General features: G+C 38.2%; 1 protein-coding gene across 1 annotated transcript; it reads right to left on the reverse strand.

Annotated features, from left to right (window-relative positions):
- Positions 1-1,587: 1,587 nt before the first annotated feature.
- LOC139695393 (serine protease inhibitor 28Dc-like) lies at positions 1,588-21,995 on the reverse strand. Its single transcript, XM_071594122.1, has 6 exons — positions 21,734-21,995; positions 6,351-6,642; positions 5,261-5,473; positions 4,776-4,956; positions 3,624-3,855; positions 1,588-2,922 (listed from the first exon to the last, which is right to left on the reverse strand). The coding sequence occupies exons 2-6, from the start codon at positions 6,634-6,636 to the stop codon at positions 2,257-2,259; spliced, it is 1,578 nt and encodes a 525-aa protein (XP_071450223.1). The 5' UTR covers positions 6,637-6,642; positions 21,734-21,995; the 3' UTR covers positions 1,588-2,256.
- Between the last annotated feature and the right edge of the window lie 4,921 nt (positions 21,996-26,916).

Consider the following 26,916-nt stretch of genomic DNA (forward strand, 5'->3'; position numbering starts at 1 on the left):
TACAGTAAAAGAAGCGACAACGACGGACCATTCTTCATCATGACAATGCAAGCTTTCACAGATCGGCTGAAACAACTACCAATTTGACTGGCCAAAACGTCGAATTGATCCTCCGCACAGCCCTGATTTAGCACCAAATGACCTCTTTTTATTCCCGTTTTTCAAGAAAAAATTGCGTGGCCAACGTTTTTCGGCGCCTAAAGAAGCCGTTGGTGCAATCAATAACCATGTCTTGGAGTTATCTCAAACGGAGTGGAAAAATTGCTGTAAAAATTGGTTCGAAAGCATGCAAAAGTGTATTGATTATCATGGAGAATACTTCGAAAAACAAAAAAGCGATTTTCAACAATAAATTACTGTATTTTCATTATTAGGCTGAAAGTATAAATAGCCACCCTCGTAGTAGTTCGCTACAGGTGGCCATCGAACCACCCTGAAACCCTATAACCTTTTCATAAGATTCACCAACCGTGAAAATCACTGAAAAACGTAGTAAAACTGCAGGACACTTGAGAATATGCAATATAAATTCTTTTGATACTGTTTAAACAATTAATCATACTTTTATAAACCAAAGAAATGTTTTTCTGAATGTTTATCTTTTTCTAACAACTTTTAAAATACTCTTATCTGCTTAATAATGCATTTATGTGGCAGAAAAAATACAGGTCATTACAGACGTGATGAAAATTTCATCTGTTCATAAAATGGGCAAACTTTGCTTATTCTCAAAACTGACCCACACAGCTTTGTTCATAGGACCTTTTTTGCTGTGGCGGAAGGTAGATGGTCAAGTAAGGCAAGAGACGGAGTGAGGGAGAAATGGAAAATTGAGCAGTTTTGGGAGGATAGAGGGTACATGCCACAAACTGTGTTACAAAGTTGGGGAAAGGAAAGTCGGAGGTATAGAAAGGACTATGGTTGGCTGTTGTTCAGGTCGATAATTTTAAACTTGCATTTTTTCACAGTGTTAGTTCTAGATCCTTTGTCATTATGATGTAGACTTATGGTGGAAATTTCTTGTATCTTCATGAAAGTTTCACTAAGATCAGCCAGACACAATCAGGTTGGTCATGGATATTTTTCTTACAATCATCTCGGTACATACTCTGTGCTTACTAGTACTTCTAGCATTTCTTGACCAGATTGATTAAGTGGTGATAGTGGAAAAGCAATAATAAACATCTGCTTTGTGACTTATAGAGGGCAGAAGCTGATCTCATTTGAGTGAAGGTGAAGAGATGATAGGAATTGGTCCAGCAGCACTCATCTGACTGCATATGTGGTAACGTTTGGTTTAATGAGTGCAATACTGAGATTTGTAAGGCAGTAGAAAAATATAATATTATTATTCCTAGCAGTAGCTGTTTCAAGAGGAAATCTAACCCTATTTTAAATTATTTCTTCCTTCTTCATTTTGATATTTGAAATTTAATACTTCTGAAATTAATTGAAAGAAATTCACCAAATTCAGTAGCTTTAAGTAATAGATATGCATGCAGATTAAATATTCCACTCACGCATTGCACTCGCATTTTTCAACCTGATAAAATGAGGTGTTTTCTACAAAAAATCTTTTTTGTTATCATTTATTAGCAATATTAACAAACACTAAATTCATAAATACCTGCCACTCAAAAAGCAGTTGATAAGTTACATTTAGTGAATTGTGAAACAAGTACAGGCAGAAAGTAAACATTCATGACACATTTTTATTCAAATACAGCCTTCTAAAGGCATTATATATATCTCTTTGGTTTGGTCAAAATGTTCCCCAATGGAAACACAGTCACCTTTAATTTTACAAAACTTCCAAAGAAGTTATAGGTAATTCAGATTTGTTTCTCAAATCACATACCATTCACACATTTCATCAGCAATTTCCAGAGACACACCATCAATGCTCAATGGCGAGAACAGTGCATGTGACTGCCATAAGCACAAACATACAATACTAATCAAATATAAAATGGCAAAAGGTGATTGTGACAAATATATACAAGTGCATAGCACAAACTCCAAATTGTCCCTCATCTTATCTGTACAAATAAGTTAATATTGGGGGGGGGGGAGGTGAGTTTTTTATGGACGTATGGGTGTGATGATAAGAAAAACATGCTTTGATGAATTCTGATTCGACATGAATCACAATTGGATGAGCCAACCTATCACCTTATGTGGTGCTGGATGGAAGATGCTGTTGATGTCATTCACTCTGCCCCTGCACTCGGGGCAAACATACTAACTGCTACTGTCTTATGCCACTGGTGGTTGAGTGATAGACCCCCAGAAGAGAACCAGCCCAGATGGCACGTGATGCACAAAAAATAGGAATGGCCTGTCAGCACGGATAGTGATGTGGGTGCCCCCATCCCTAGAGAGAGCAACTGACGTGGCAGCCGCAGCAACTGTACCAAGTTCTGACAACTCCAGCTCAACTCTGTGACGAATGTCATCTGCAAAGAGTGGCCCTATCTCCTGTGTCCTTTCTGCAGTCTTCCTTGATTGAGTATTCCTCCCCCTCTGGAAATTCGATGGCCTTATGCTCCTAGAACTGATGGACTCTTCAAAGATACCAGACAGATTGGCTGTGACTGGATCAAAGAGGGAGGGGAGGCCAAGGGATGAGATAGCTTGCCTCAAGCTGCTAGACGAGCTAAGTTTCATCTTGGGCACTGACACAATGAGTGGTCTTGTCTTAGCCTCCGATACAATGGACTCCAGATCGGTATACTTGAGACGTTTGAGGAGGCCACGTAGCCCTGATACACCAGTGTTGCCATCGGGGTTAGGTACCACAAAGTACATGGTAGCCACAGGAGCTGTTGAGTCATTTAGGCCGTATGGAAGTCCAAAGGCACGGAAACCAAGTTCTGGTTTATCCAGATAAGGAAATTCACCAAGATTTGACATCATCGGGACCTGCGAGTGGTTAAAATGGAAACAAATGATAAGAAATGATGTGATAAAATTTATATTTCTGTGTTAGGCTACATTATTTTTGTGTTTTATTCACTTTTGCAGCAAAGTTAAATTTCAAATTCACAATTAATTTTTACTCGATTGAACAATTTTATGCAGCAAATGAATTTATTTTTTAATACAAAACAAAATTTTACCACTAGATGCAATTTAAAAAATATATAAAGATGTGGGAAGTAATTATTTTTGGCCTTTTGTATTATATATGCATTTATTAGTATTTAAAACATGAGGGTCATTGCTAGTAGCAAACAAAAAAATAAAGCATACCTTGATTTACTGATGCTCTTGTACATCTTAGAACAAATTAAGGTGCTAATTTAAAATATTTAAGTTACTATATAAATATATTTTGGAACTTAGATTATACCATATTTTTTAATTGAAAAATATAACAGTTATTGTGAAAGGAAGAAAGAGCTCCAAATAATTCTCTAGTGGCTGAATTTTAATGCGTATCAGCAAGAGTTATTGGTTTTCATTTTCTCATGTACTCTCAGGTGTGCAATGCAGTAAAATATTGCTGAATCATCTCAATGATACTGGAAAGAAACCCTTCCCTTTCTAACATTGGGAGATTTAAGATTTCAATTCTAAAAGTACATATTGAAAAATAGGAAATAAAATGAGTCATGACTCACTTGTATTATATCACCAGGCTTAGGGTTGCTGGGTTTGATGACAAATCCGTTAACATATTTTGGCAGGGCACCAAGGTAAAAAGGTCGTGGAGAAGTGCCCTCTTCTGGGAATGGAAGTTTCCAGGCTCCATTGAAGTATAGTGCAGTGGCAAAGATGACCCGAGTCCAGGCTGGAGCCACCTTCCAGGGAAGGATGTCTCGAATATGGCCTTGGGTGCGATCACTAACCCATCTGTGGATTAATTCAAAAAGATATAAAAGTTAATGCAGTTTTGGTTGGAATTTCAGTTGTTTATTTGACCATCTTTATGCTATCCTAACATTAAAAACTATCTACATTAATGGTGCATTTAATATTTCTAACAAGTGACAGCTAGCTACCTACTTCATAAATTCTGAGCTTAAATGTGCAGATATGAATGTGAATTTTTATTACACAACGCTTAACAGCTTGTCCAAAACATGAATTATGTGAATACATCTTGTAATATGATGACAAAAACAAATATTTTTCTGAAAGTATACCATGGTTCAAAGAACAGACATTTCCAAAACTTTTACTTGTCTCATTGGATAATTTTCTAGTTAAAGTATAAGTTTCTAGTTAAGTATATTAAATAATTACTGAACCCCTTTCATTTCTCATTGCCATTCTGTCCCATTCGCACTACCATTTCCAGATGCCTATTGGCTATAACTGGGATATCAAGAATTGAGGAAAGGCAGAAACATTATGTTAGATCTCAATGGTCGGGCCAGCACTCCCAGTCTCTCAAAGTCATATTAAACTCTTTCAGCCCAAATGCCTGTCTACCATTGAATGCCAACATTATTATCAGTTTCACCTTTCTCCAATTGTCAGCACAGCTACAGACTGCCCATTCCTGTGACTATCAACAGACTTTTGGAAATGGCTCACCAGAGATAAAAACTTTATTTAGCCTAAAACTTGTACAACACACAAATTTTTAAGTTGGTCCCTCTTATTTTGTGCCAGACAATTTCCTCAGCACAACTTTTATGCTGTAATAAACCATAAAAATTGCCAAATAAATCTTTCTGCACCCTAGACTTAGGCTAAGTTTCTCTTTCAAAGCATTGTAATCCCAAGTTTTTGTTTCAGGGGATCTTCATCAGCCTTAATATACATACCCATTGATCAGCTTAGAGGGTCCTTCTCCACCTTTTTGGAAGTCAACGCTGATTACATCACTGTGGTAAGCAGAACTAGCCACTCTTTTAAAGGTTGGTGCCACTGTGAGACCATCCTGAACAAACACTCCGCTGGCAGCTGTTAATTCCAGACCATCGTACCCTTTTATACCAGCAGCAGCTAATAGGAGAAGACAAAACTCATTAACTATTTACTCTATCATGACATAGATATGCCGTAAAACTCAGAAAGTCACAATTTTAATTTCTAACATAACTTTCTAAATTTTCATAGCTACAGTTAAGGTAATCACTATATAATTTTCAGATTATTAATTCATATTTGCAGCAACCATCCATTTACACCATGTGAGCATGAAAATATGTAATTCCGCTAGGAAACGAGCAGAGATAATTTTGCCGTAGCATCAATTAATAAGTTTCAATTAACTGAAAATTAATATTTGAGATATTTCTCTAATTACCTGGAAGGTTACTTCTTGAGAGTAAATGGGCATAGGAGAATTTGTCCAAAAGGCGCCCAAACTGTGCATGTATTAGCTGGGGTCGTGAAGCTATTTCTACTCCCGATGCCACTCCCATTACTGATGCTGTCTCCTGGAAGGTTCGTCCTCCAGATCCAAGGAGCACAAGTGCCAATGCCGAAGCAATGGACACAGGTGAAAATAAAACATTGGCTGGAAAAAGAAAGAGGAAATTAGGAGTGAGCGAAGGAATCACTTCCATAGTACAAAATTTGATTAAGGAATTATGATACAACTAATTTGAGATATTTATGTGGGTACTTTCAGGTGCAAAGTTAAGGAAAGAGATTTTACTTCCATTGTAGTTTGGAACAGTGATAATGCATGACAGCCAAGATAGAGAGATTCTGACTGATTACAGCCACTTAATGAGAATCAATGATTGTCTACAGATAAAGATACATAGCAAATGTTTCTAAGGTTTTATATTGTGTGATAAAATTTACACAAATAGTATCATATATCTTCTCAAGTATTTTATTGAATAACAGAAGTAAATATATCTTTATAAAAATTAATAATAGAAGTAAATACATTTATATCTGTTGGGTATAAAGAATGCAAATTTTACGGAATAGGCCAAGAATATAATTATGAATATGAAACTGTTAGGTCAATTTCAAGAATGCAGTATTCATGTAATTCATATTCTAGGAGTGTATACTTTAATTCTGAATAATTTGTTACTTTATTTTAGCTAGGTGGCTCCATAGTTATTCTCAAGTGCTGTCAAAGGACAAAGAGTCAAACTTATGTAACAAATCTTTAGTCATAAGTGCTGTCATAAATTGTTTATGCATATTATCATTAATACTTGTATATAGCTCCTCACGATGAAGATATACTAGAATTGAGGGTATTTAAGGTGCATCAGCAGTTTTTATTAAGTCGGTAGGGTTAATTGTTCATAGCATTTATATGTATTTAGGTAGAGTATCCATACACCACACATTCCATCCTTTACTTTCCCCTGAATCCACCTCTGGTCTATGGTAGTTCATTAAAACAGACACCACAAAGATTTACTTACCATCTTCGGCTTTTGTTTCCGATCTCAAAGCCTTGTCAATATCCAGTGTCATCTTCAGTATTCCCTTGGCTATGATTTTATCCACGTGGTTCTCCCAAGAAGAGCCCTTTTCATCAGAATCAAACATCATGCCCCCAGAGTCTGTCAGATCTTCACGCCTTGATAGTGATACACTATTCCTAGAAAAACTTCGAAGAGACGGTCCTTCTTTACGCTGATAGGGAAACCATATATCCGCTGAGCAGAATGTCACTGCAGCCAGCAGGACTGTGAACTTAAGCAGCATTCTCGGCTGAAAAGAGACAAAAAGCAGGAAGGTAATCAATCAATAAAAGTTCACTATTTACATCAAAATACCAACCGGGCTAAATTTACTCTCAATGTTTGTTCATAATGATTTCCTAATCCCCGGTTGGATAGTATAAAATCAATGAGTATAGGGGATTCAAGGAAGTACTCAAGGTTAATGTCAATACCGCAGTCATCATTCATTTGAACATGTAACAGTAATTCACAAATAATTTGAATGAGTGCTAAATTTTCACCAATTCATTCATGTGTAATCATAAAAGACTTAATTTTTCACCATCCCTAACCCATCAAAAAAGCCTCAGTTCCTCCTTTCATCATAATTTAGGCCATAAACTCATAAATGCTTTAAGGAACTTCTACCAGACTGTCTTTCTATCTGAAATCTCTTCCCACCAGCAGAAAACAAACAAGATTGAAAAAATTCTAGGTTTATATGGATTTTTTTGCAGTTTTCAATCCAAAAGCCAAACATTTTCAGTATCTGCACAAAATAAGAAACCATGACCCCAGCTCTACAGACCCTCTCAATACTAATGTTCTCTAGACCTTACAATGGAGATATAAAACCTGGTAGCAATCTTATAATAAGAAAAAAGAACTTAAAACTAAAATTGATCAACATTCCTTAAATAAGGAGCCTCCTAGTTTCATCCCAGTCACCTTTATGAGTTTATGTACTGCATCTCGACTAAGCCCATGGAGGTATTTAGTATACAAAGAAATGTGTAACATCTCAAAAACAAAAAGGACTAAATTTCAGGGTGTTTAATAGTAATTCACCATTAGGATGACAACATCTATTGAACCATATTGATGATTTCTTGTTGGTTCTAGGAGCATTTCATCAAAAGTGGTGAGGCACATGGAACCAGTTAGGTGAACTGTCAGTTAAAATTAGTTCATAGCTTCAATTTGAAATGAAGTAATTATACAATAAAATGCAGTTGGAAAGTCAGGGATAATATACGGGAGTTGGGAGGAGTGAGGCAGTTTCCCTGGGCGCCAGGTTCAGGGGGGATAAAAAAATTTCAAAATACGGAGGAGGAAAAGGAGGGGAAAATTAGTATTCGGAGGGTCCCTTTGGGTGGGGGGGGGTGTCTGCGCCATCGCGGAAGACACACGAATAAGTTTCCGAGAAAATACTTTCGCTTTTTCGCAGAAGCCTCGCGAGCCTTGTGTTGCGCACGGGGAAGGTTGAAAAAAAAATAATCTCGCTTAAATGCCACAGTCCATGCGGCCTTTCCCCCACGCTCATCCATATTCGTGCAGCGGTGGAAGGTCGGCTCCGCGAGCAGCCACACTCAGCGCGCTCTACCACCAAAGCGCGAACGAAATGAAATACATTTACAGGTATGTTTGGTTAGATACGTCAAGGCGCGTGCGCGCTACGACTTCTCAGTGAGTCCGAAATAACAGTTACGATTACATCGTGACAACAAACCCGCATTTCTTTGGCTTTTCGAAGGAGGAAATCGCCTACTTGCAGCCTATCGCCCGCCACGAACTCATCATATGCTAATTATCAATGAGGGCCAACAGCAACAAAAAAAGGTATTGAGAAAGGGATGGCAAAAGGTTTTAATCGTTATGCGTTCTCATAAATAAGTCGGGTGCAAATGTTTAAGTTCCCATTTTCATTTATTTATTTGCCCCTAAAATTGTCATTTTAAAGGAAACGCGCTCATATTTACATTTCGAGACAGACTAGTTCTGCAGTTACATATTTGCTCTTAGTTGTCGCATTTGACTTGTATGACTCGACGACCTGTCTGACTGTGTAACTTGCGCGACAGCTAATGGTAAGGTCGGGGGTGCGAATCCCACTTCTGGAACAGTTTTAATTAACTATACAGCTCGATATGATCTCAGTACCTTAAAGCCAAGTAATTACGAGACTGGTCCTTTTGAAAACGTGTCGTCCTTGGACAATCTCGTGAACTGGCGAGCATATTAACGATTACGTTTCTACGAAGGATCGGAGGGAACAAATCCCCTGAGGAAATATTGCGATTGTATTTTGTGCCCTTTTTCATTGAAAACAGATAGTGGCCGCTTATGCAAGTTTAATTTTGTAGATCATCCAATTTGGCTGGAACACGGAAAGGAACATACTATTTTTAACTAATTTCGTCAAAGTGTTTCCCGTGTCCACGGGAAGGTATTTCCTGGGATTACGAAACCATAAAAACACATTTTCACATCCGTTATGTCTAGGTGAATACCACGGGGAAACTCATATGAAATCTATAAGGCTAACCACAAAAGCCATGTCCCATTCTGAGAAATAAAAATGAAGATACATTCCATACCGTATTACGTCGAAGTATTGGGTGGAATCGTTCGTATTGATTTAATTTGGTTTTCCACGTCCACTCGCAGAGCAAATGAGAGAAGTAGAATTCAGTCAATAGGCAGTAAATATGTATGGATGTGGATTTTCGACAGTGCGTGACCTTCGGGGATAGCACCTCGAATACTCGCTGTGTATAGGGTTAATCGCAAGGAGTGCTTAACCTTCCTGTCCGACGAGCGGAAGCGCTCGGTGAGCACCAAAACTTCCGGCTGGGAACTGAACGAGGGGACGGAATTTCCTTAACGCTCTCCCTCCTATTGTGAAAGAATTTACCGGAGAGCTCAGTTTAGTCTCATTAAGGAGTGTTGATACTTTTAATATTTAATCTTGCCCGTCTCCTTAACCTAACGGATAGAATATCTTAAGTTATCCATATGTAATCCCCGCATTTACATTTTGTATGGCAGAGCGTCATAGAAGTAACCATGTATTCGTAAACAATCAAGATAGAGAATTGGTTCTATTAACATTGGAAAGGAATAACATCAACCATTACGTTTTTGTTTTCGAAATATGTTTCTTATCTGTGAAATTTAAAAAGTTACGGCCAAAATTACCTCATTAAGAGAGAATAAACTAGTGGTTTCAGGGTTCTATCTTGAAAATAGGGAATAGTAGACACAAGTAACGCATATATGTACAAGCATTCACATTTTCTGAAAAGCACAATCGTGTATCACACCCCGAATACTTTTACAGTGCTCAAGCATCTTTATGTAAATTATGAAATGTGATCTATGAAATGTTAGCGAAGTCAAAGGTCCATAACACAATACTGAGCTAATTCTGGCATGGGAGATAAAAACGTTCAAATTCACATCACATTCAATAAATGCATTGGTGTGATTCATTAGATCTAGTGGTCGGCTTCCTATGACGTTGACAAAATGCCCGTTGCACACCGTAAGTTAGAAATTGAAATTCTGGGAAATAACGTTAACTGAATTCCAGCCACGGTGTAAAAAGCAGGAAGGTAAGGAACCATTTTAAGTAGGATATCTTCCGCATTGAGGCATACGTACGTGCCTTCATGTAGGAAAAGGCCGCGAAAGGTTTACTTCTTCCTTTCTTGATTAATTTGGGTTTCCCTTGTGGAAGACGTGCCATTGAGCATGCTCGTGTGAGGTGGGTAGGAGAGGACTTATTTTTCGTGCATCTATCAAAAAGTTTTCCTTCCAACGCAGACGAAGTCATGAGACAATTTTGCTTTGCTAATTAACCCATTTTGTCGCAATATCATGTCTGGATATTGAGAGGCCACGGCCGTGAACCGATCGTAAGAAAAAAGTGGTCCCAGGGGTGGGTTCGAATGCCACTATGGATATAAATATTGCGTTTCTCTTCGATTAAGAGTACCTCACGGAATAATCTTAAGACTTAGGTACTATGATATTACAACAAAATTCAAGTAGCGCAAATTTTAGTGACTGGACCGGATGTGTGACGGTACAGCCTACATAAATTTCATAACAGTTCCGAAAAAAATCATCAGTGGGATAATGGTCAATGCTTAATGAACATCTGCGCGGTGCTTATCACACAGCTGCCATAACCAGTTTTTGATGAGGAGAGAAAAGAGCGCATGTTAAAGGAGCGCAACCCCGAATAACTATTTAATACATTTCCAAAATCAAGAATTAGTAAAGTGAAGTTATCGAAGTCCTAACCCTTCCGTGACGGTACTCTTGGAAGTCCATGCGTCACCCATCCGGAGTAATCAACCCAAAGTTTGTTTTTATAAACGAGGGTGGAAGGGAGCACTTTCGCTAGAAGGAAGACGTGAGGATTAGTTCTGGCTCAGTCGGAAGTGAAATTCGCACATTCACGGCGAATGGGGGGGGGAGGGAGGGGGTCAGGTTCTTGCCCTGTGTCACCATTCATTTTCCCACGGAATTCCAAACAGGTTGTTCCAAGAGCACTTGGGGTGGGATCCCGAGACCATGCGTTTCATAGCTGAACTCCCCCACTAAGCTATCTTCCGTCCTCGTTAATGATTGTAAATATGTTTATTCTTAGATGAGAAGTATAAAACTCACTTATTATGCAGCCTGTTCGAACTCCTACACCCAGTGATAGGCCACGTGAACGCTTAAATTCAACTAAATAAGTTGTTATAATATCACTTCTTTTCCTAGTCAGATATACCCTAAATATTCAGCATCAAGTGAATTTGAACAATTGGAAACTCTTAAAAAACTCCCCAATCTAAATTCCTTGGTCACTCGGTGGAACCTCATTTAACCTTCTCTCTAATCCTTTCGGTATTCACCACAGCGCAACAAGTATTGGCAAGAGAAACGACTAAGATCGTTGAAATACTCATTTTATTTCCACGCTTCTTACGACATTGTACCGAAAGGCTCTATCCTATGACATGATCTCATGAGGTGTCTTTAATTAAATAAATATAGCTTCGTAAATGCTGCAACAATTTAGGGCACCATGAGGTCATACCTTAGGGGCTGAATCCTTTGTCATCACCTCAAATTTTCTCAACGGAAAAATATATGTGCATTGAAGCAGGCGTTCTACTTAAAAAGTATTGAGGCCATGGTAGCTTACATGCCTTGTATGCGGCTTATTTTTTGGGATTAAACTTCGGATACATCGATTCCAGGATTGAGTTCGTGAGTAATTGCAAAAGTAGAATACCAAAATTCATACAGTAACTACGAAATCAAGTAAGGTGAGTTCCTTCGAAGACTCAACTCTATATTTAAGCCATCGCAAAAGTGTCATTAATTCGAATTCACTTGCGAAATCGATGCAATAATCTGAGTCTTCAACTTCATTAGCAAATCATGCAATAGAAATGCGTAGAATAAAAACATTTGTGCAGACGTTGACGGTTATCCGGAATGGATTGATGAAAAGATCTGCCATTATCCCTCATAATGCACCTTTTGACACTTGTCCATGCTTGGTATATAATAGGCGTGAACTACATAAGAAGGATGTAAACATAATGAATCCAGGAGGTAGGTAAAGGTATACTTTTAAGTCTTTGCCATAACCATAGGTATTCTTAGTCATCGCAATGCCCGTCCTAGTTGTGCATATATTACGACCCTTGTTGGTGATAAGGTTGCCTCATACGGACTGTAAATTTGAGCTAGAAATTCTCCACCAAGTGTAAATGAAATTGAAAAATAAACAACTTGTTTTTTTCAAGTGTAAATTAAGCAAAGGAAACTTTTAATGCGAGTTTTTTTAGTGCTCGGTTTTAGAATGTAATTCTTAAGTAGGTACAATATTAAGATACTTGTCCCATTATGAATATTAAAATTAGTAGGTAAACATATGTTTCAAGTGATGAATTAAAAAAACTGTGTATTTAACATTTTTTTTATGATTTTGTTTTTTTTTTGCGAATGTACTATTATCCACTTCGACCGGTGTGAGAGGTGAATAGCTTATTATTATCGATAATTTTTTTGATCCGACACTCACACAAAATCAACGGCCCGTCATCCACATCATTCAGCCTTTTTGAGTGATCGGAGGAGAAGCAAGGTTTTATCGTGGGAAGTCATGACGCACAGGTATTTGAAGTCGAAAGCCGCGAGCCAATTTTTATTTAGGTCATTGTCGTTCAAAAGGCGGAGCAATCGCTCAGTCCAGGTTAATCCTACAAATTAAGTAAGGTCTGTGGTTGATTTATCCAAACCTACTGAAATAATAATTGGCGCAAGTTTCTATCCAATAGATAGTTTAAATATATCATTTCAAAAATTTCCCGTTCTTCGGCAGAAGTTTAAGTGTCGTAGCGATTTTGGAATTTTAAACGTTCTTTCCATCGTATCCTACACACCTTTCCGCGAAGTTTATTAGTGATGCATAGGGGACTGGATTCCAATGAGAAATGGATACTCAAGATTTAATTAACGAAGCGCCATTAACTGAAAGATTTCGAGTTGAAAACTTGAGTGGTGCCCATAGATACCTGTGGTTTGGTTACGCCATGGAATTAAACCCAGAATCGATGATTTTCGGAGCGCCAGAATTACATTGGAAAACACATTGCGACTTCACTCCGCAGCTTCCATCCTTCCCACCTAAATCCCCGGACGCTGAAATTCCACACACCGTGGAGCTCAGTAAAAATCCTACGTAAACATTCACCTTGGGGTTATGGACTGCGGTTAAACCGCTTAAAAATCGCGGCGAGGGAAATACGTATTCGCCCTTAGAACATTGAAGTGTGTTTTCAACTAGAGAAAATACGTCCTCTTTCAACTCGTCTAAGGAGAAATAACTTGAGCTTACTTCCTTCCTTCAAGACACTCACCGAGTTGACCGTGACTAGGCCAATTATATGGATGCTGTTTGAAAAAAAACACCTATTACAACCAATAAAATCGACTTTGCCAATTAATGCTCGGTCCGTTGCACAATTGTTTGCGCAATTTTTTAAATGGAGCCACCTCACGTACATGTAAATAAGTCTTCATTGGAAAAATGTTTTTATTGTACGGTCCCAGTGAGTTCTACATGAGACGAAAGGATACCAGTATACATAGCAGATACATGAACGATAAATCGGAGAATTAATTCTCAACATTAAGTTCAAAACTTAAATCATGTATCACAAGTTGCCCAGCCATTATAAATAATCAGGGCCTCTCATCAATCTCAAAATTCTGGAAAAATCTTTCCTTTTCGAAATCATACCTTCCTCTTTTTTCGGAATTATTCTCCCTCATAATTCAGGTTTTTTTAAAACTTTGAACTCCGTAACACTTTTGCGTTGATTATTTGCAATTTAATGCGACATGGTTACAAGGGACCTAAAAACTCTTAGCCGGGAGCGAAAGGTATTTACTATTTATTTCAGAACTCTTTTTTCCTGGCATATACGCCACTGGGTGATGTTGGTTGGTATGCTTCCAAAACATTTGAGATTGAAGCCGAAAAAAAGAAGCCTCTCTGTCCTTGGCAGTCATTGGGCTTTTATCATCCCTCTCCGTTTGTCCCATTGCAAAACGTGTCGCAGCCTTACGATGCGTCTCAGAACAGGTACGTGCTTTGGCGTTTCCCATGCATAATTTTCAAGTATCGCACCACCACGCCAAGCCTCAGATTCCTTTCCCGTTGAATAACACGCCGAAAAGGCAGAAGACTCGGATTCCATGAGTGTTCACGCGCCCTCTTCACTTCGCAAGGCAATAACGAAAGTGCAAATGGACGGATGATAGGCGCTACCTAAGAGCTCCTATAGCTAATTTGTCATGCCAGTCTCGACCTCGTCCTTGACGAATCGTTGGCACATCTTACCACGGATGCCAGGTCGGCGAGGGACAAACAATAGATATCCACGTGATGTAACGCGGAACTTGGGGTTTTCGACTATTCGTAGCTGCCTTTAGATCTTCGCCTTAATACTCGCTCCCTCCGACTGTGTTAACAGAAAAATATTAGAAATGAATGAGACTATAATAATGAGAGTATTTCATACAGATTGACGTGAGAGTCCGAGAATGATTCACTTTTTGGAATATGTTTGTAAATGAATCGATTTGAAATGCAATCTTTTATAATTACACTAGGCCGGTTCCCACATAACAAACGTCATTTTAGAGAAGTTATTTCAAGAGGAAATGGCCTCTTGAAAACGACATTTGTACGCTAGATCCAGTCGACGTAATTTCAATAAAGGCTTGGAATATTACAATATGGTTTTCTGTGCGGCTCAAATATTTAACGCATAGTGAATCCGATGGGCAACACCGATATATGTATATTACGTATCTGCAGCAGTGAAATGAAATCGAAATCGGGTATTTATTTGCGTTCTAGAGGCGAAATGGTAATTAATTGGAATTATCCCTCGTATGGTTCCTGCATCACCTCGCTGGATTATAAATTATATCCTTTAGCCATATATTAGGCTAATTATCTAAATTATCACACACTTTATTCCATGGAAAATTTTATAATCTGACATTATTTCGTTCCACGCCACTCAGCCCATTAGGATGACCGTGACTATCACGTTAAACTGATCACCTGTGGGCTCTCCAGAATTATTTCGCTTGTGTTCAACTCTATCCCCAAATAATTTTTGCGTGGCTTGTACCTTATACGCGTCTTTTTCGAGAAGTCTGACCGAAGACAAAAAATCCTCCACGACAATGGTTCAATTTGAAGAGCAAAAACAGAAAACAATGATAACCAGACCAAAAAAAAATTATATATTCAAAACATGAATAATTCAACTGTCAGTGGCGCAAGCTTCGTGCGCACAACGGAATAAATTTTTTTAAATGTTTTAATTGCTAAGAAGAACGGAGGGGATACCATAATTTTTAGTGGTGCCGTGGACGCGAGGAAAGACCTCTGTCTGCAACTACTCTTTTTGTTAGTAAAATTTTCACGTATTTGAAAGAAATTTAGGGTTTTCTGCATTAATTTGCAGACATTTAACCATTAGCTGTCCTCGTCATCATATACCTATAAAAGTTTGACATTATTGCAATTTCACTCGAGTAAATTTATTTGAGTGATAGAGCCAATGCAACACGAGGTATGAATCAAATGAAGGCAGCAGGTATGCGGATTTATTCGATCGTAACGGCGAAACGTGAATGAAAGTTTGGGATAACGTCATAGATAATCCCCGCGTGAAAATTGTGCCAACGACGGCGTGGGTAGTCGACGAGCGAGGGAGAAAGCAACGGAAATGAAAGGGCGCATACTGTAGAAGCAACTGAAAGTTAGTTGAACCCTGAAATGAGCCCACGGACGCCCAGCAGTGATGACAGCTGTTTTCAGTCTCTTCGTCAAGAAGTTAATGGTGAAAGTTGCGGGTGATCATGAAGGAATACTCCAAAATTACTCCGGTGACCCGAAGCGGACTTCACTCATTAAAGCGAAAATAAGAAAATGTATCCCCTGAGTAGAAACACACTGCTCTACTGAATATTTTATACATCGGAATGGATTACAGAACAAATTAATAATATTCCAAGATATGAGTAATAATGAGTCAAAATGAACAAGGTCAAAGACTAAATTGTTACTTTTAAATAGTAGTATAACTGAATGTTATTTTGAAATTCTTGAGCATTATTTTTGATCGGTTCCTTCGACAATTTAATTAAATGTCCTTGATCGAGTTGATTGATTTAATAGCAATGCCAAATTAGACTTTTTAATTCCATTTAGAAATACATACATAAACAAGTGGAAAGTTTGGGATTGAGACTGATATTTATTTACCTATATTACTGAAATAATGCATTATAATAATGGTGCAATTTCTTGTGATATTGTGGTTCAATTTATAACCCTGAAGAGTATGTCAAGTTATTTACAGGATTCGTTTCGAATAAATATGCGAAGAATTTCTCGGTTGAACTTGGGAAAGGAACATAAAAACGAGTGATTCGACTCTCATCAGACTAGCATTAGAGGTCTGGTGAGTTGTGACTATGCCTTCACGGATAATTCCCATTTGTGAAAATTCGAACCTCATCACTGGCACATTACTATATGTACAAATGTGCCCAGAAACATTCAAAACGAAAATCTGAAGAGTAATAGTTTTACTCAATTCCATTCCAATGTTTTAAGGCGTGTAAATGGCTGCCACTTTTTATTTGTGACTTCATGAAGCTTTTGCCTCCTGCGCCCACAGCTCCTTGTCAACGGTGACTGAGTCCGCCGAAGGACGTCAGGCACTTCATCGTGCCTTCAGGGACGTTCCGCTAGCGCACATCTTCGAGGCTCCTTCGGCATACTAATTGACATTCGCTTCAACCCAACCTTCCCACTAATATTCTGTTTTATCGCGCAGAGTTTTGTTTGATACCCTCACGTATCAATGATAAGGTAGACCCAACTTCGGTGTTCAGGACCGAACCGTTTCTTTCCGTATTTTTTTGAGGAAAATTAATCAGTTTTGAATCTGCAGTTGTACGAAAATGATTTCATTGATGATTCAATAGATCGCTTTCCCCTAGGTCGCATGCGATTTTTTGTGATTAAAAACATGGAAGCAAAAGTGCCAGGAAATACTCCGGGAGTTTTCGGATTTCAAGATGCATTACAATTTAAACATGGACTCTCTTTGCGTTATTGTGAATTTCATTCCAATAAGGTAAAACGATCGCCGAGTAATAAATAAGCAGCAGTCAGACAAAATTACGCTCAAGACTTCGTCAATTCAATTACAGATATTTTAAGGTTCCAGTGCAATATTACTCTGCGCCCAAGGAAACACCTCGCCACACCCAAATAGAAGTCATGCATGACAAGTTATTAATAACAAATAAAAATGGTAGGGGAAATCTTAAGGAGAAAGAAAAAATGGATGAAAAGTATATTCATTGGCATTGGGATGTTAAAGACTGTGAAGGAGTGGAGACTGCTGGGCGAACGAGAAATGGGCTGGAATAGGATAGGGATGTTTGACGGAATGAAGGGAGGAGTGTACGGGGATGAAGAGGGGCTTGTTATAGAGTAGGATGTTGGGTTATATTTTGCTAGGAAACGGAAGACAATTATTTTGTAGTTGCGTCAATCCAAAACTTACCTTAACCGATAGATTACGTATAATGATAAAAAATAATGCGTTTGCATGATCATTTTCCTTATATCTATATGCATGTGAATGAATTTATATATATAAATAAAATATATTTATATATATATATAATATATATATATATATATATATATATATATATATATATATATATATATATATATATATATATATATATGTAGAAACTCACACGCATTCCGAATTTTCGGTGGCGCTGTCACCATTCTCAAGGGAGAGAAGGACGGAGTGTCTTTCTTCTCTCCTTCGAGAAAGGTGGCAGCGGTATAAATAAATAAATATATAATATTTCTTGTTTGCCCAAAGAGTTTGTGACCACGTTTCATATTAGTGATTGTTAAAGGTGCTTTGCAATTATTATTATTACACCATATTGTCTGATTCAACGTATACTACATAAGATAAGCAAAAGTTCGATTTATTCTTTCCCGTGATGTGAATGCAAAGGATCTTCAGAAGCCTTGACTTTGGCGTTGGCAATTCCGTCGCAGCTCATCACGACGGCATCATCGAAGCGAGATCGAGCCAATACATATTCAATAAGTACGAGTGGGTACATATCTCCTTGCGTCTCTTGGAAGGACAACGAGGGCGACGAATGCGTGAAGATAATCGATCAAGTGATGGCATTTGTTGAGGCAGTATATTCGGAATTGAAAAAGAGTGAAAGAAATCGCACTGTTGTGTTGACCATCCATTAACACGAAAAAAGACTAATGGAGGCTAAGAAATGGGGAAGCTATTGCATAGTTTTCTTCCGTGAAAGAATAATTGAAGGCATATCAGTTGCAAACCCTACTGTCCGCTGTATCATATTACCATTTTCTGAGAGATTATGCTTTCGCCTTCCGGAATGGACTTGTATTCCCCTCAGTGTATACAAGTTTTGCAATTATGCTATTACGAAGACGTGCTTCCACATACCGATGTGAAAGCAACTAAGATTTTTTCGTTGATCGTCGAGGTTCTATATTTTCTAACCGTTAATACCGATCGAACCATTATAATTCAGCCGCCCTACGTTTAAAAGGCCTTCTCAATTGATACTTAAAACATTGCTATAATTTCACCCTGGGATTACAAGAAGCCGACTCCTATCATCTGAAGGGATCAAAAATTCTGATTCTCACTGCCCTAACGGAAGAGAGGTAGCATCCAAATTCACTTTTACCCTTCCTCTGCAAATTTATATGCATTGTAATTTTCTATTTTCAGATGATTAAGCATTATTCGTGTTGGTCTAGATTGATGACGCTTGACAAATAAATTCTAGTTCCTTCTCTAGAATGGCTGTCTTGAAAACATCCTGGTTCGGTTCCCGCGTAACCCGAGGAAGATCAAGTGGCGTCTAATCCTTGCGCAGATGAAGTGAGCATTTGATGACGCAAGAAGGCTAATTAAGGAGAGTAAAAGAATTTTCGTGAGAGAGGGAGTTTATGACGGGGACTTAAGCCGTGTAAAGAAAACCTTATCTTATACGTTTGCGTCGCGTATAGGTTTCTACGGATGGGAAACTGGTGTCGCAAGGATTAAGAAACATCGGATATTTTCATAAGATGAGCTAGGAGAAGGGAATATACCTATGCGGTCTGAGAATACAACATATGTATTGAATCGTGGCGGGAAAAAAGGGAAGCTGGCTGGTGCAAAATGAAAACATCAGCAAAGGCATGACCTCTGTATTCGGATTGGAAACTGAACGGGCTTTCAGGTCGATGGCTGTTTTTATCCCGCCAAGTTATCAAGCACAGATGCCGTGATAGAACGTTATACTGTGTAGGACCCAAAATCGAAATCTGCGACGACTAGAAAGTAGAGTTGGGGAGTAGCCGATAGTCGGGGGTACGGCCTATTAGATCTGGTGACTACGAAAATGAGATTGCAGGAAGAAGAGAATGAGACGGTTTTATGCTGATTTAAATAAAATGTAAAATACTAACACGAAAAAGGTGGGCAGTGATGTAAGAGCACGCATCTTAAAGTAAATGTTTTCTTTCGTGTTGTTTTTAGGACCTTAAAGTTGAATGTCTAATGTCCAAAACCTATCGTGAATTGGTGGACCATAGTGTGTTGTATATTATGGAGGACTAGTTTGTGATAACATTGGGGGGACACGAACCTTTCAAGAAATACGCTGCGGTGACAAAAATGATCGGAAGAAAATATTCTAGATCATGGTACGCTTATTTTGCGTCATGCAACTAATAGGATATGAAAGTAAATTTAAACTAGGGTGCACTAATAGGATACTGAATGAATTATTGGTAACCCGATGGATGGTGGTTCTAAATAATGGTATTCTTACAACCCATTACACGCATCCCCTTGTCGTCTTTCAAAGTGAATCGTAACAAAACATCCGGCAAGTATCAACATTTTGTCTTCCATTTAGATAAAGTGATTTCGCGAGCTCTTTCTGCGCCAATAAGCACATTTTCCTTTTTATAGTGTACGGGTAACATATCAGTAGTTTGGCGGTGACACACACATTTCAAACCGGCTGTAGGAACGAAGCTATTTTTTTTACAATCAATAACATCTTCAAGGCTGTGAATACTCGTGAACGCCCACCCTTTGCTCTTTTGACTATGGCCTTACATGAGTTCGGAAGGTCATCGATCCAAGGAAGCGGTAAGCGTGTACGTTTTGGCAAGCAATCTTGACTTCGCGACCAAGCTGATCGTGGAAGATTCAAATGTTCTTTTGGGCATTAGGATATCTCACAAGAGAAAATTATACGGTTCAAGTTACGAAGTTCACTTAACGACTGAATAGCATTCATCGTGAGAAAATTTTACTCAAAGCAATGAAAATTGTGTGCTATTTATTTTGCCGTCAATGGCATCCAACGCTTTTATACTGAAAGGGTCCCTTTCACGTTTTTTGGTGGCATACAGTTAAGAACCTCCTACCTTATGTTATTCAACAATAAGCATTGGTTTTTATCTCTCATAATTTTACTGATATGTAACTGACCACTGAAAGTGCTATGGCTATTTTATGAATTTAATTTTACCGTGCAATTTTGTTTAAATGTCGACCGGTTTCGTCCCCAATGCGAATTTTTTTGTGCGAAGCTGTTTACTCCACCGTCGAATCCTTGTGCATTGTGGGTATCTTTACTTTAGTGGAAATTGGTTTGGGGAATGCTAAGTGAACCAGTGTTAAAATTTCCAGATTAATGTCATGGCTGATGGAACATAAAATTCAAACTAAATGGCATTACCATAGCTTATTCCTAAGACCTATTAAATCAGTAAATTGGTATAAAACTGCTACTCGTCACACATTTCATTTCGCCCTACAGTGACCGTTATAATTACAAAAATATTTATCATGTATACCCGTGGGTACCTATTGTACGAGTCCCTAGATTAAAGGAAAGATAAATGACCTTAGTAACAAACGAAGGAATTTGGGAATAAAGTTGTAAATATTTCACCAAACACTCAATGTCAGAAAAAAAGGGAAATCCTCATTTTTAAATAATCAACTATATGTATTTCATTTTGTCGAAGTTATAGGTTAGGATCCTCCCTCATTCTCACGTCTCCGCCTTGTTATTAGAACATTCAAAATAGGTTGATTAAATTATGATTCCCTTCTTCTAGTTTAAATCCCCCGAATATAATAAAAGCAACCACTTACCCATCGTCGTACATTTCGGATTTCACAAAAAAATAACACGTATCGCACAAACCGACTAACTGGTACTTGAGTAGTTATTCTTCCCCACTAGAATCTTCGCGACTTGGGAATAATTACGTATTCGCTTCAACAGCACCCGACACTGTATGGGCAGGCCACCAGTAAGAGTTAAGCAGTCGAAAAAACCGGAAGCCACATTGGAGAACCCCATTGGCTTTGAAGATGTTTATGAGTAGCCCGACCTGATCTTATCGCATATTTTTTCCGCCACCGCATCACGAGGAGTTCCTTCCCGGGAAAGCTTTGTTCCTCACGCGCCAATAAACAAACAAAAGTTCTCTGGCGGAAAATTTAACGAGCGGCGACCTCCATCCAATGATTCCTCGGTATAAACTGCCAACTCTTATCCCTCAACCCGAAAACGCAGGTAACTGACGGGGAGCAAGGAAGCAATCGATTCGAAATCACCTCCCTCACTGAACAAGGTGCTCGAAAGTATTCGCTTACCTGTTTTTCTTGCACTCTTTCTTCGAATTCAGCAGCTCCTCTGCGGGGAGAGCGATGCGATAAGTTGCTTCCGCGGTAAGGTCTCCTCGGCCAATGACGCAATGACGAAGTCGCGGTATCCCAGCAAACGAAGGCGTTCGTCTCACACTCCCAAAAAGATCGCACAACACAACCGCGACGGTGAAAGGCCTGTTGCGATCTGACAACAAATGCCCACCCGAGGCCGTATATAAAAGGAGTTGGTTTCTCTTGGTCGATGCTCGCTGAGTGGCCCCGAGCGAGTGCCTGGAAGGGAGGGGATCTATAGCGTTTGAGGCGAGCCCATTCTCCAGTGAATGCTTATTGGTTGACCTGCGTCAGTGGCTGGGATTTCCCAGCTTATTCATCTCTCTTTCCATCTCTCGTCCTCCCCCGTTTTCTGTCCTCTCTGGCTCCTCATCGTGACAAACAAAGTCATGCCTTTTTTGCCTCTCCATTTTGCAAAGTGAGTCCCTTGAGGCTTCATCTCTTTTTTCGCGACAATATTGGCGGGCTTTTTGCGAAGCATGAATGAAGCTGAAGTTTTCAAGCAGAAACGCATCCTGAGGATCGCGCTTTGTTTCATTTGAATTATCCGCCTTGTCGTGCGGGTACGATAGTACATTGGAAAAATCCCACACTTACTATTAGAAGTTATTTTCAATTAATTTTCAAAGTGAGAGCAGCTTCTTACCTAACTGAACCCGGGTGGTTTTTCTAGATCTTTCGTTGAACGTCGATATGGACATAAATATAATAAAAAATGGATAAATGCATGGCACTCGTTGGATGTTTTTGGAAATTTCGAAACCAAACTTTTTTTCTGAAGCGTATATATTCCATATTGCGGTGGGACGTTTCTTAACTGCTATAGAGAAATAATAAATGGATTTTTAAGATACTACGATGGCTGAGACAATTCATTTCGTTCCGTCGATTCAACTTGGGGAAATTTATTTGTGAAAGTAGCATTCGTACCATAATCTCATGCGCGATAAGACCTGAAATTGGTAGCCAGGGCAACGAGGAGGTGAGGTTTTTTAATAGTTACCAGCCCCTAACATCTGGAGCCCTCTACCGGGAGTATTCACAGTGTTTTGCACGTTTTATTTCAAAAATGTATTTTTACATGTATTGCAATGATTTGAGGTTATAATACCTATAATTTTTTCATTTATTTACTTGGAAAGTTTTATCCTGATTAACTTCGCAAGTTTTTTTTTCAATTTGAACTTGTCTCCGATAGGAAAATAAATTAAACTTATTAAGATTTAAATTAGAAAATCCGTTGGTTTGTTTCTCTTACGCGACCAATCTTACGCCATTACTATCGCAGATTTTGATTTGAAATGTGCTGCAGGCATGCATGGGTGTTTTCTTTAACCCGTAGATGTATTAAACTTTTAATTCGAGGCCCAGGTTTGGAGCCGGAAAACTCTAGGTTTTTAATGACGTTTAGTGGAAAAAAACTAAAATATTCTGCGTAGATCAATTTTCATTAGCTCTTGAATATATGAAATAAGATATCCACGAGTATCCATCCATAAAGAACATTCAGCGAATATATATATGGTCCTTTTTCATTATGCTAATCCTTGTTCGTATTCCGATGGAATTTAGGAGAAAAACTTGTCTGTCAACTTGATGAATATAGGATTTTCATTCACGCTTACATACCTATCTACACCATGCAATAGTGGGCGTTTGATTAAATTATTAAATTTTACTTTTGAAAAATATTCTGGTGATTTTGTTCGATTTTTTTGTTGCTATAAATCGTGTGAGAGTACCTGAATCTATCAGTAGTGGTATCTACCACTCTTTTTTGAGTCAGTGATAATACCGTTTGGAATAACTAATTTTTTTTTCATTTTTGAATTAAATGAATTTTATAGTTTAAATAAATGTTGAAAATTAAACTGATCCTGGAAGCTAATCATCACTCCAACACATGCTAAGATATGCAGACGTAACCACACGCAGATTCAGGCACTCGTTTATCCCTCGCATGACGTGTAGGCATAACAAAATCAAACCTGATCACGCCTAGATTTTTTATTCAAAAAGCTAATTTTTAGGTTTTTTCTCAAACACGCCCGTAATCGTAATGTGCATAGGCATATATGTATGTGTGGAAGTGACCTTAAGTAAATACGTTTGTGCAAATATATATTTATATTTACTTATAAGTACAAATTTATTCATAAAAGGTCGGAGTTCTAACACTACCCACCGCATGCCCTTGCTGAGTTTTTCTGTGTATTACGTATTATATATACTCGCTGACTGGTATGTAAAATTCTAAACAACTCTAGCGAGATGAGCCGCTAGGAAAGGTTGCAAATGAAATATGAGTTGGGAGAATAATGGTTACAAACTATGCTGCCTCGTAAAAAATGTTTTCCCCTAATCGACTTCGTTGATAAATATTCTCATCCACACACGATCGCTTGTGTTAAAAATGGAATTTTAAAACTGTCGATTTTATATTTTATTTTTCTAATCCTGCTTTCATGATCTTACCGAACGTAGTATGACAGGACTACTTATATTTTTTTAGCATTCTAACAAAAGAGCCCTGCCATTTATTTATGTTAGAAACATTGTCTAAAATTCAACCTTCGATTTGCTCGATTTCCTACCTAATTCTTCTAAAAAACTAGTAACGCTGTTATGTTGGTTTAGCGTTATTTTACAAATTCAACTTCTTTTTGGTACACAGTAATCAGGGGTCCTTTGAAAGATAATTTTCAGGCCAAGTGAATAGTTTCGACTTGCAAACCTTCTATAAAATATCATTTTATAATAACTATTTCTGTGTTTCCTAATTGCAAAAAAATGAATTATAATAATGCTAATATACATATGAAATCAATGCGAGTTTTAACTAACTGTGTAAATAATATTTTCGCATTGAATCTAAAATGTTGGTGGTTATCAAAGTGAATCTGTAATTGTTCACCGTACCTACCCGCTACACGGTCTCGTTGCGGCTTGTAGGTTAAGATAAGATGCAGATGTAGATTGTTAATCTGATCGACAAAAATTACATGTACGAATATTGTTGAAGCCATAGATATAATTCTAATCTCACATGATATTGGCAGGAGCAGACGGTTAGGAGCTGAATACGAGAAATATTTGTCTCATATACATAAATTTTTCTATCATGACAGCAGAAAATAATTTCGCAACTATTCAAATCACTCTATGACATAATACTTTTTATTCGCTAAATGACTTACTTGATCGATTCAAAAATTTTCCTTTACGGCTGGTATCCTAAAATCCGCTATCATGTGATCACATGTATCCCAATGGTGATTTACGGGGTGAAATGGATCCACCTCTATTAGTTGATTAATAATATTGAATTCAAAAAACGTATCAATCGCTGCCGATTGGTATAGAATACTCAGCGAAAATATGCGCTTACACCCAAGATAGTTGAATTTTTTAACAACGTGATGGGGAGGTCATCGATTCTGTGTGGTACAGATTAAATGGAGACTGAAACATTCTAGGTCTCAGATCCGTATCTGGCGTCCAACGACCCAAAAATTGAGGCGCCGCGACTGGAGGAATGGAGGAGTATCCACGAGCCGAGAGGAATTTGAGGTTTTGATAAGAGGGCTTGCTTTAAAATGGAGGCAATGACTAATTTCAAGCGCCTATATAGGCCAGCCATTGGCACAGTTATTTGTAGGAAGTCGCAATACTGTTGCATCAGAAATGCGGTGGCAATTACTGCGCATTTCTGAAATTTGTCGAAAGTATTAATCCAATTAAAAAAGTTATATTTATTAATTACAGTACTATTTTAAAAAGTCCAAGCACAATTCAACCATGTTTTTTCAGGCTATGACAGCGAAATTATTTTAAACGAATGCTTCGTTTATGAAATGCATTCAGCATTTCGAGGCTCAGTTTTTATTTTTAATGAGGTGCACATTAGTGAATGTTAACATTCTTTGAGTGCATGCGAGGTTATTTTTTTAACAAAATTCGGGACATTCGACTTCACTGTATTTCAATGCATAATATAAGAATTTTATAAATCGTGGAATAACTTTAACTTTAAAATCTGCGCGTGTGGAATCCCCAATTATTAATGGTGTGAGCTAAGGCTATTTATTTTACAGGAACGTATTCAGGATTTGGCAGGTTTAAAATTCTTATAAAGTAAGAGAAGAAAAGTAATTACAATATCTATTACCGTAGTCTTGGTAGTGCATAAACAGTCTTATTAGTATTTCGTACAGTTTAGCATTGCTTGTTGATGATAATTTTTCTGGAAAAATGGGCGTTCATTGGTCGTCTATTATCGCTACTTAGCAATCTAATTGAAAATGATGATATCAATTGTTTACATTAATTGCCATTGAATTCTGTTGACCTTCAGATGAAGTCAACTTTCCGAATTAGCTAGCTTGAAGAAGCAATATTTTGAAAATAATTTATAATATGAATATTTTGTTTCGTTTAATTATTTTTTTCAATAGCAATATTCCATTTTGTTTCATACGCGGCATTTACAGCCAATCATGGAGACTTGATGCTGAAAGAGCAAATGAAAAACTTAAATGCCTTGTTATTTCCCATATAAACATGAATTCGACCAAGATATCCATCGCCCTCGCCTCAAGTGCGCCATACGTTTAATCCTAACCGCAAGTCATTCAATAACCCACGATCGGTCTTCCGTCGCTAAGCACGACCGCCATCTCCAATATTCAGTGGACAGTAGATATAGTATGCTGAGAACAGGACATCCAGCAAGGAGTCCTGTGGAAAGGTATGCATCGTAGCATCTTCAATACTCAGTAAACGACGAAGGGGTGCTGTGTCCCGATCCCTTGGACCGAATTCCAATTATGGGGGTTCGCGCATCCGTAATCGACACTTCTAAGAACGAATCCGTCCACTCCCGACCCCAATTGCTCTCTCATGCCCTCATTTCTAGTGCGGCAGAAGGTTATTGTTTCGATGTTACGGGGGCCACCATCAGGGTCTTATCTTCCATATTCATTAATTCAAGATATCCTACCAATTATGGGTAGGTTTTGGACGGTCCCTAACGGTAATTAGCTTCGGCGTATTGCGTAAATTTCCTCATATTTGCCCCTCGTTATTTCCAGCTTCGCTGTTTTGCCATCCGTAGAGAA

The sequence above is a fragment of the Hetaerina americana genome, unplaced genomic scaffold (assembly GCF_022747635.1).
Source record: "Hetaerina americana unplaced genomic scaffold, ioHetAmer1.1.p SCAF_6, whole genome shotgun sequence".
Taxonomy (NCBI): Eukaryota; Metazoa; Arthropoda; class Insecta; order Odonata; family Calopterygidae; genus Hetaerina; species Hetaerina americana.

Coding starts and splice junctions, on each gene's coding strand:
- LOC139695393 (XM_071594122.1), bottom strand. CDS start 6,636: ATGCTGCTTAAGTTCACAGTCCTGCTGGCTGCAGTGACATTCTGCTCA. Junction 4,957..5,260: donor CTCAAGAAGTAACCTTCCAG/GTAATTAGAGAA, acceptor TTCTCCTATTAG/CTGCTGCTGGTATAAAAGGG. Junction 2,923..3,623: donor AGCCTGGTGATATAATACAA/GTGAGTCATGAC, acceptor AACCACTCGCAG/GTCCCGATGATGTCAAATCT.